Raw genomic sequence first — 10,818 nt, 5'->3', positions numbered from 1 at the left:
GCCTACCATACTGGGCCCCCTTGGGCGCGCATCAGCCTGGCTACAGCCAGTCCGGCTTTGCATACCCTGGGGGCCAGCTGCCTGAAGTGAGGCCCAAATGACCATCGGCTGTCCAACGTCAGGCCGAGATATTTCATCGTCGGCCCGACGCGGACGTGGACGTCATCGACCAGGACCCGGGTCTCCGGCGGCGCCCCTCGACTGCCGTCGTGAAAAAACACGACTTCAGTCTTGAGGGGCGCCACTTTGAGAGCCAGGTCCCCGACCGATGGTTCCCACCACCGATGCCACTGCCACCTCCGCATGGAAGCGGGCTTCCCCCCAGCTCTCCCCTTCGTCCACCACTAACGTGTCGTCTGCGTAGCAGACACCACGTCGTCTGCTACGGGAGCGGAGTGCGAAGAACCCGGTCGAAGCCGATGTCCCACAGCAGGGGACCGAGCACCGACCCCTGTGGGACACCGCGCTCCATGGTGCGCCAGCCTTGAAGCCCGCCTTCTTTCGTGAAGGCGAGGTCTCTGTCCCCAAAGTAGGTGGACATCATCCGCCGGAGATAGGTGGGCACCCCGAAGTGCTCGAGGGCCCGTCCTATCTCCGGCCAGGATAGGGTGTTGAAGGCGTTAGATATGTCTAGCGACACCGCCAACAACACCCCGCTCCTTATCTCCACGACCGCCCGGGTCAGGTCCCGGACCCACTGGATTGCATCCAGCGTGGATCGTCAGGGCCTGAACCCGTACTGGCGGTCGTGGAGATCCAGCCCACTCGAGGACATTACTGGACGAGGCGGTCCGCGATGCGCTCCAGCATCTTGCCCGCCTCGTCCAGCAGGCAAATCGGCCTGTAGGCTGACGCACTACCGGGCTCCTTGCCCTCCTTCGGGAGGAGGACCAATTTGGCCCTCCTCTAATCTGGGAGGAACACCCCCTCCTTGAGGCATCCTGTCATGACCCTGCATGTGGCTGCGGATAGGTCCCCTTCGGCCAACGCGAGAGCCCAGGCGCTACTCGGAATCGCATCGGGGCCAGGGGCTTTACCTTTGCCATCGAGCTTTCTCCGGGCCTTGGCGAGCTCCTCTGGAGTGACCTCCAGGCCCTCGTCCCAGTCTCCCTCCCCCATTTCTGGGGAAGGGATCACGGGAGGGCCCTCTTCCGCCCTCGGAAAGAGGGCGCCCAGAAGCGCATCGAGGGCCTGGGGGTCCAACGTTTCTGTCTGTGGGGGCACCCAAGGACGAATCTTTCCCATCGTCCTCTTGTACGGGCGCCCCCACGGATCGTCATCCAGGGAGCTCACCAATTGCTCCCAGGCTTCTCGCTTGGCCTTTCTAATGGCTTTCTTGAGAACTACTCTCGCGGCAAGGTAGTCCTCTTTTGCCCTTGTGGCATCCCCGTCTCGTCGCCGGGCCCGCGTATACGCCCGTTTGGTGCGGCCGGAGTCGCTACGAAGTCTCGCTATCTCCTCCGACCACCAATACGCAGCCCGGCGCCGACGGGGGTGGGAACGGGGCATCGCGGCGTCGCATGTCGACGCCACTATCCCCGTTATCTCTCCGGCCCCCTCCAAGTGGCCGGGGTCCCACTCACCTGGCTCTATGTGCCAGGTGGCCACAAGGACAGCAGCCCTTAACCTGTCCACATCTAGTCGACTGAGGTCCCATCTTTTGGGGAGAGGAAAATTCCTCTCCCCAGAGCGGCGGGACGACACCTTTCTTGATTTGGGGAGGTGGAGAGCCCAGACTATATATCTATGGTCAGATAATATCTCGCCCTCCACCTCTACCCTCCATTCGGAAACCATCCTGGCAGCCGAGAGGGGGCCCATGTCAAATCAATGACCGATGACCCCCTGGCCTTATACAGGTGCCGGTGGACCCTCTGTTAGCAACAGTAGGCCCAATCCCGCCGCTCAGCCGATGACGACCTCGTCCCTGAGATCCCGTTGCTGGGGACTACAACACCACTCCTCAGAGTGGGCGTTAAAGTCCCCGGCAATCACGACAGGTCGGGGATGGCACTTGCGCACTAAATCCTCGATCCTGTCTAGGATCCCCTTAATACGGGTGGGGTCGCCAAGTCCGGCTTTGTTTCTGTGGTGGGGGAGACATACCCCCACCACAGTAATCGGCCCCCAGTCGTCCGCCACGTACGAGGACCCCTTTTCCCTTAAAACACAAGGAGAGGTCCCTGCTGCATGGTCAGCCACCATGGCCACCGAGGCGTCCGGGCTGTCGAACCAGCATTCGCTGCTGGTCGGCACCTACTGCGGCTCGGTGGCCACTCCCAGTCTGGCGCCCAGTTCCCGGATCCTGTGTACCCACAGGTCCTGGGCCCGGGCGCCGCGGTCGAGGTTAGCCTGTAGCACCCGGAGTGGCGTGAAGGCTAGGCCTTACACGCCTCCTCCGGGCTGTCTACTTTCACCCCCTCTTGGGAGACCTCTGGCGGCTGGGCCGCCTCAGTCTCCCCAGAGGGAGCTTCGGCCTTGGTGGCTATGACCTCTTGTGTCTCCTCAAGTACGGAGGGCGATTGCCCTTCGGGAGTCCCTACCTGGACCACACCCTCCTCTGGGGGGACCCGTGGGTTATGTCGGACTCGCACCGACTGAAACACCAGGGGGGGCCTGCCTTCGGGGGTAGCGTTAGAAACGGCCATAGGAACTAGTCCCCTATTCCTTCTACTAAACCACCACCCCCGTTGGCTCCGCTCGCGGAGCCCCAGACCATCTTTGGCCCCCCGCGTACCACTGGACTTATGGGGGGGATGGGAGGGGGGAGCCACGCGGCTAGACACGAGAAAATCCTCGTGCCGCCTGTGTGACTTCCAGAACGTCCGCTCCCTTCTGCCCTTCAGCCCAGGAAGGGGGAGCGGATGGAGACGGCCCTAAGGCCGCTTGCCCACTCATAACCGCCATTCCTGAGCCGGGGAGCGCCGTCCAATCGAGGGTTGCGCGGGGTAAACCGGGGCCAGGTATTGTCTCTCTCCCCCCGACACGTGGAGGGAGAGATACCTGGCCCCATCCGGCCGTGCTGCAGGGCCGGCGAGGGAGGGAGACACCCGCCCCCTCCCTCAACCCCACCTCCGGTGTTCGAGGTGGGGTTAGGAACCGCGCCCGACCCCCACCCGGGACACGGTTCCTCTTCTCCCCCCTCTCTCACCCGACCCGCACCGGTCTAAAAAAGAGAGAGAGGAGGGAGGCTCCCATCCGGGTCTAATGATCCGGCGAGAGTGCGTCCTTTTTAGCCGGGTCGCCCAGCATTCGCCCAGGTCCCCCGCGGCAGGGAAGGCCAGTCCCCTCTCTACGTGAGGAAGACCAGATCCTCCCCCCCACGGCCTAGGACCGCCGGCAACCCCTTTGATCCGAAGACCTCGCCGTCACCACTTCGGCGAGCACCACCCTTGCGGACAACTGCGCAAACGCGCACGTCCACATTTACAGCCGCTACCCAGCGGCTCCCTCCCCCCTTTACAATGGACGCGAAATCGCGCCCATCCCCATTATTCCCTCGTTGGGGGGGGGGCGGCCCTGGCGCCTTCCGCGCCCGCCACCCCCTTTCAGGATCAGCCAGCAGGCTGGGCCGGCAATCCGGTGGCCGGCCTCCCTCCCGCCCTCTCGGCACACCGCGCACTCTAGAGTGTTGGAACACTCCCGCGGTGTGCCCGCCTCGGCAACAACTGAAGCATAATCCGCTGCGGTCAACCGCAGCGGTATACTGCTCTCTCGTGTGGCTGAGGCCCCAGCACCTAAAGCTGGGGCGGCCGAGCAGCCAGCAGTACCACGCTGACTCTCGACCACCCCCCAGTGCGAAGGTCCCTTGCCGAGTCGCCTTCACCGCGGCGGCTAACGGGAGACGAGACCATGTCGTCCCTCGTCCTCTCAGTCCCCACTTAAGGGGGCCGGGTTGGAAAACTCGACGTGCCCTTTTTTTTTTTGATAACGCAGGGGCAACCCATCATGGGTATCCTCCACCCCTTGGGAGGGGCGAAGGGTTATGTGAGACTCTTACTCACTAAAACCCCTGCGGGGTGTCTACCAGTCGGACCGAGATGGGGGGAGTCAGGGGAACTGCGCCAACATTCCCTCCCCGACACCCCGGCCCCAGGGCTCGTTGTCGAGCCCCACGCCCAAGAGCCGCGCCCCCTTCTCCTTGAGGAAAAGATTCAGGGCGCAGCGCCCCAGTCGGCTAGGCCGACCGGGTTGGCTTTCCGGTAACTATTACGGGAGGGGAGGGACACCCCCACCTCCCCGCCCCCATCCATAGAGTTCCCACTCCGGGGGGGCGGGGGAGCGAGACCCTTTCCCAGAAGGCCTCGCTCCCCTTATCCTAACCTAACTGACGCGTGAGGGAGCGCAGGAGGAGGTCATTCACCTCCCTTCCTGCGTCCCTCCCCCGCGCGCCCGAAGTCGGCCCCGAGGCGGCCGGGGGGGCCGCGGAATCCGGGTTATCTGTCTCCGCCGCCTCCTCCCGGCCAGCGCCACCTCGGGGCCGCTCTCATCTCCCGGGGAGCGCCGCCTTCGACCCCCACGCACTCCACGGTCCGGGTCGGGTCGGCGCTCCCACTCGGCGGCCTCCTTCTGGGACATTACGTCCTTGCAGAAGGAGGCCGCCGCTCCCCATACCTCCTCGCTCCCGCACATGGCACGGACCATGCGCGGGAGCTAGAGGTCCTCCATCCTGCACCCCACTGCTCGGGCCAAGACACGGCGCTGCTCGCACCATGCCTCGCACTCGGCGAGGGTGTGCTGCGCCGTGTCGTTCGGCTCCGGGAACTCGACGTGCCCTGAGCGTTGAAATGTATACACACGTATACATGATTTATATATGATTACATATATATATGATGACATATATATGATTTAAAGTCATCGATATTCTTTTTCATATTTTTTGGTTTGGTACTTCTTTTCATATTACTCGGGGTTTTTTTTCTTTTGTAAAGACTTCTTGTTATGATTTCATAGCTTTTTGTATAAATTATTTTTGTACAAATCTTATTATATTACTCTTTTTTAGCAAAGAAAATGTATGCATTTTTGGAATTTTAGAGATTGTTTGTAATTTTTTAACAACAAATGAAGCGGAAAATCGAAAATACATGTTTCTTTAGTGATTTTTCCCGTAGAATCGATCAGCGTGGTTAGTTTTTCGGACAAGTTATTTTTTCTTAATTTGTTAATAAGAATTTGTTAAGAAAAATTTTTTTCAACTAATTTCAAATACCAATAATCATTGGTAGTACCCATGCCAGAAACGCAATAGTTACTTTTTTTATATCTCTATTGGTTTAAGCATGGGTCTTAATGGGTTAATAACTCGATAATTATTGTGAATCTTACAAAACGGTACTTATATGTTTGTCTTAATCCGCTCTATGTCTCAACGAGCTGTGCAACTATTGTTATAAAACACCCTATAGAATAGCCTCTCAAACTTACGGTCTGTTGATTGAATCACGCGCACGTGTTTGAATAGCGGCAACCGCGCGATATGTTTACAGCGCAGCACAACGTCGATCCAATGTCCAGTCGATCTTCAGCAAGTCAATGGTACGGGTGTCGGATGTCATGCAGTGCGACGGACAAAAAAGTAAGTAGTCACATATATATTTTGCACTTCTACAAATTTTATGTAGTTTTTATATAAAGAATACATATTATTATAATATATGGTTGTTTCTTCATTATATGTTTCCTTTATTATAGTACTATTGGAAGAAATGCCGACGATGACGGCGACGGCAAGTGCAATGCCGACGACGACGGCGATAGTGACAGCGGTGCCGATGACGACGGCGACGGCAAGTGCAATGCCGACGACGACGGCGATAGCGACAGCAGTGCCGACGGCGACAGCAATAGGGACAGCGGTGCCTACGATGACGGCGATAGCGACAGCGGTGTCGGTGACGACGGCGACGGCAAATGCAATGTCGACGACGACGGCGATAGCGACAGCGGTGCCGACGACAACGGCGACGGCAATAGCGACAGCGGTACCGACGACGACGGCAATAGCGACAGCGGTGCCGACGACGACTGCGACAGTGACAACGGTGCCGATGACGATCGCGACGGCGGTGTCAACAACGGCGACGTCGGATATCGTTACACTAAATGTGAGTGTTACATTATATACAGGGTGCACGATTTATCTGAAGACATTGAAATATCTCGAGAACTATGCATTAGATAAAAAAAAGTGGTTAATAAAAGTTGTTAGTCTCGAAGGGGGACATCCAATGATACCAAACTCGACCTCCCACCCCACCCCCTGGGGGTGAGGGTTGGGGCAACTTTGAAATCTTAAATGAAAACCCCCATTTTTATTGCAGATACGGATTCTACGCTACAAAATACGTAAATTTTGTCCGAAACTTTTTTTTTATTCGTGGTAGATGGCGTTGTAATCGCAAAAAATTATATTTTCCGCAATTCTCCAGAAATGATCATTGGATTGAGAAATAAAAAATATCTGTTCAATATTTTTAAATTAACAAGTGCCAACAACTCGTGAAAACATGGTAGAACGCATAAGAAACGCTTGCGCTGAAACTCCCGCAGATATGCTTCTATCCTGTGTACAGTCATTTGAAAAAAGGAACAATAAGTGTATTGAAATTGAAGGTAAAAATTTCGAACACTTACTCTAATTAATTGAACAGTGAGAGGCAAGGGAACTCACATTAAAAAAGCACCCCGATCTATGAGAGGCAAGGGGACTCACATTAAAAAAGCACCCGAAGGGAATATAAAACTACTACGTCCTCGTCGTTGTTCCTGTATAACGCTAAAAGTAGTTTCTCGGAAAAATTCAACGCTATCTATCACGAATGAAAAAAATTGTTTCTATAAAAATTTCACGTACAATCTAATTCTGCAATGAAAAATGTGGGTCCCCATTTGAGATTTGTACGTTATCACCCACCCTACCCCGAGAGGATGGGGGGGGAATAACTTTTATGTTCTTTAAAAATATTGAACAGGTATTTTTTATTTCTCAATCCAATGATCATTTCTGGAGAATTGCGGAAAATATAATTTTTTGCGATTACAGCGCCATCCATCACGAATAAAAAAAAAGTTTCGGACAAAATTTACGTATTTTGTGGCGTAGAATCCGTATCTGCAATAAAAAATGGGGGTTTCTATTTAAGATTTCAAAGTTGCCCCCAACCCCCACCCCCAGGGGGTGGGGTGGGAGGTCGAGTTTAGTATCATTGGATGTCCCCCTTCGAGACTAACAACTTTCATTAACCACTTTTTTTTATCCAATGCATAGTTCTCGAGATATTTCAATGTCTTCAGATAAATCGTGCACCCTGTATAAATACGAGGGTGGTCCGATAAGTACTTAGCCTACAAAAGAAAAACGAAAATTTTGGAAAAGTGGCGATTTATTTCTCAACATAGTCTCCTTTTAGCTCGATATACTTGACCCAGCGATGCTCCAACTTCTTTAACCCGTCTGAAAAATACGTTTTCTCGAGGTCTGCAAAGTAGGCCTCCATAGAGGCGATGACCTCCTCATTCGACTCAAATTTCTGCCCGGCGAGTGACTTTTTCAAGTTTGGAAACAAAAAGAAGTCGCACGGGGCCAAATCTGGAGAATACGGTGGATGGGGCAGCAGTTCGTAGCCCAATTCGACCAATTTGACCGTGGCGAGGGCCGGTCAAGAGGGAGGGAAGGAGGGAGGTGTGAGCCGGTGCGTTGTCATGGTGGAAGAGCACTTTTTTCTTCGCCAAATGGGGCCGTTTTTCCTGCAATTCGGCGTCGAATCGGCCCAATAATTCGGCATAGTATAGCCCTGTGACCGTTTTGCCCTTCTCCAGGTAGTCGATGTAGATCACACCTTGTGAATCCCAGAAAACGGTGGCCATCACCTTTCCGGCCGATAGGACAGTCTTCGCCTTCTTCGGAGCACGTTCGCCGGGTGAAGTCCACTATTTCGACTGTTCCTTGGTCTCTGGTGTGTACCAGTGGATCCATGTTTCGTCGACGGTCACGAAACGACGCAGAAACTCCTTCGGATTGCGCTTAAATAGCGTCAAACACTGCTCTGAAGTGGTCTCACGGTTGCACTTGTTGTCCGGAGTGAGCAAACGCGGCACCCATCGCGCCGACAGCTTTCTCATGCCCAAAATTTCATGCAGGATATGACCCACGCGGTCTTTTGTGATGCCTACTGTCTCAGCTATCTCGCGCACCTTCAATCGGCGGTCTGCCAATACGAGATCGTGGATTTTTGTCATGTTATCCTCCGTGGTAGCCGTTTTCGGGGCACCTGGGCGTGGCTCATCAAAAACAGACGTGCGACCACGTTGAAACTCGTTAAACCAATTTTTGACGGTCGCCATCGAAGGAGAAGAGTCACCGTACACAGCATCCAAGCGCTCTTTGATTTCGCTGCGCGATTTCCCTTCCAAAAACAAGAATCGAATCACCGACCGATATTGCTCTTTTTCCATTTTTCTAAAATCCGCGGACACGCCCGCTTCCACACGCGGTCAAAACAAAACTACGAGTCCGATTCGGCTGAAATTTCGACAGTAGCCGTCTACGAGAATGTACTACACGATAGTAAATTTCTCTTGCGATAGTGGCGCCATCGGACGGTGAGGCTAAGTACTTATCGGACCGCCCCCGTATTAATTATTGGGTGCTTTCCATTTATATCACTTCTGTTGAAACTTGTGTCGACTTGAGTTAGTTGGAGTCGGTAACTTCAATGTGATAAATGGAAAGCATTTGCGATGCGTAGAAGTTGTTGCGCGAAATACAAACACAGTCATTCATTATTTGTTTTGGGGAAGATTATAATAAGTAATATAAAATTTATTATAAGACATAAATATAAAGGTATATTCAAATTTTAATTATATCATGTAAAAATATTAAACCTATACACACACACATATATATATATATATATGATACATATTACACAAATAAATGTAACATGTGTGGCGGTCACGCTACAGCCGGCGACCCAAACATGTAACATATTTATTTGTTATAATTTCCTACAATACTTATGTAACATATATATTATAAAACGGTTATATTATTGAATAAGAAATTACAACTAATAGGTATGTTATATTGTGTTTGCTGGGATTTACTACTGTTGATTGAAGAGGTTATGTGTGCATATAACTAATAGATGGAATTTTCTGTGATAGATGGAAGAAGATAATTTGCCTAACGCAATTAATTTCTTGTTGGAAAATAATGAAAGTAGCAGCAGCAGTGATTATAATAATGATGCTATCAGTAATAGTAGTGTTTCTACAGATGAAGACCAAAATCAATTTTTAGAAAATGATTGGTTTCAAGAAGATTTACTGTTTCCTCTTCTTCAGTTATTATTAAACGGTCGTAGAAGAGAGCATGTGCAGAATTTTCTTAACGTAGTGCATGCAAAAAGTAATGTTGAATTTAGAGAAGATTTCAGATTAAGTCGTCCAACTATATACATGTTATTAGGTAATTATTATTCATAATATTATAATGGTTTTATAATGTATTTATAATAAAGTAATATAAAATAATTTTCATTATTTGATATTTTCAGAATCTTTAGAGACTAGCGGATTTATACCAACACATGAATTTGGGAAAGAAGAAAAACCTGCGGAATTATGTCTGCTGATGACTCTCTGGTTTTTAAGTAACAAAGAACCACATCGAACCCTGTCTAATCTCTTTGATATATCATTGTCATCTGTATTTCGCATCATATGTCGAGTTATAAATTGGCTAATAACTTTGGTTCCTGATGTCATTACATGGCCTAAAGGAAATCATATAATACGAATATCTCGTGGATTTGAAGAAGTAGCTGGAATTCGGAACTGTGTTGGAGCAATAGATGGCTCGCATATTTATATAAATAAACCCGAGGAAAATAGTAGAATATATTTTAACAGAAAACAGTGTTATTCAATTCTTTTACAGGCTGTTACTGATTGTAACACTAGATTTATTAGCGTATATTGTGTGGTGATCCGGGATCGTATCATGATGTTCGAATGTTAAGAAGATCAGAACTTTTTCATTTTGCTGAACAAGAAAGAGAAAATATTTTTCCAAATAATACGTTTTTATTAGGAGATAACGGAGGTTATAACGGAGTAGCCAAAAAATGGATTGTCAGTCCTTTCAGAGATAATGGTAATCTTACGATTGAGCAAGAAACGTTTAATAGGAAAATATCTGTAACTCGAGTAGTTGTTGAAAAAGCTTTTGGTATTTTAAAAGGTCGATTTCGACAATTACACAAATTACCGTTACGTGATATCCCTTTTATGACTCAGATTATAGTAAGCTGTTGTGTACTTCATAATATATGTTTAGATAGTGGAGATAATGGCGATGGTTTTTATGATGAAGATCTCGTTGCAGAAGAACTTAATCCGATACAAAATTATGATGAAAGAGAGGAAATGTTATACGGAGAAAATGTGGATCGTCGAACTTTATTATTTAGAGAAATGTTTCCTTGAAATATTTGCTTAGATTAATTTATATGATATGATTGTTTAAAAGTAAATGAGTACAATAACAAAAATAAAAAGATATATTCACAAAATGGCACTTGTAATCGATTAAGCACACCTCTAAAATATTCCGAACATTTTCCTTTTGCTCTAACAATCAATAAATGACCGTAAAATTCACATGACATAATAATGAGGAAATGTACGTTCAAAAGGGAGATTGTGTGTAACTTAAAAACAATAAGGAAAAATATTTATCTAATAATATTTTATTTTATATAAGAACTTAAAATTATTTTGTAATAAAATATAACATATTGAATGAGC

General features: G+C 49.6%; 2 protein-coding genes across 3 annotated transcripts; both read left to right on the top strand.

The window, feature by feature from the left end:
• Window positions 1-2,203: 2,203 nt before the first annotated feature.
• On the top strand, window positions 2,204-9,152 carry LOC112590281 (clumping factor A-like). The gene is made up of 3 exons (XM_025306250.1): window positions 2,204-2,319; window positions 5,698-6,110; window positions 9,085-9,152. Exons 1-3 carry the CDS (start codon window positions 2,204-2,206, stop codon window positions 9,150-9,152), a joined length of 597 nt encoding a protein of 198 aa, XP_025162035.1.
• LOC105190068 (protein ALP1-like) lies at window positions 8,659-10,191 on the top strand. 2 transcript variants are annotated; one of them, XM_025306263.1, is made up of 3 exons: window positions 8,659-8,851; window positions 9,175-9,478; window positions 9,567-10,191. In XM_025306263.1, the coding sequence occupies exons 2-3, from the start codon at window positions 9,175-9,177 to the stop codon at window positions 10,028-10,030; spliced, it is 768 nt and encodes a 255-aa protein (XP_025162048.1). In that variant the 5' UTR covers window positions 8,659-8,851; the 3' UTR covers window positions 10,031-10,191. The 2 variants fall into 2 exon arrangements, with proteins under 2 accessions (XP_025162048.1, XP_025162049.1); XM_025306264.1 differs by lacking the exon at window positions 8,659-8,851 and adding an exon at window positions 9,051-9,084.
• The last annotated feature ends 627 nt before the right edge of the window (window positions 10,192-10,818 follow it).

This window comes from Harpegnathos saltator, unplaced genomic scaffold (assembly GCF_003227715.2).
Source record: "Harpegnathos saltator strain DR-91 unplaced genomic scaffold, Hsal_v8.6 scaffold773, whole genome shotgun sequence".
Taxonomy (NCBI): Eukaryota; Metazoa; Arthropoda; class Insecta; order Hymenoptera; family Formicidae; genus Harpegnathos; species Harpegnathos saltator.
Note: the sequence above shows the minus strand (reverse complement) of the source record. Positions and strands in the feature narration are given on the sequence as shown.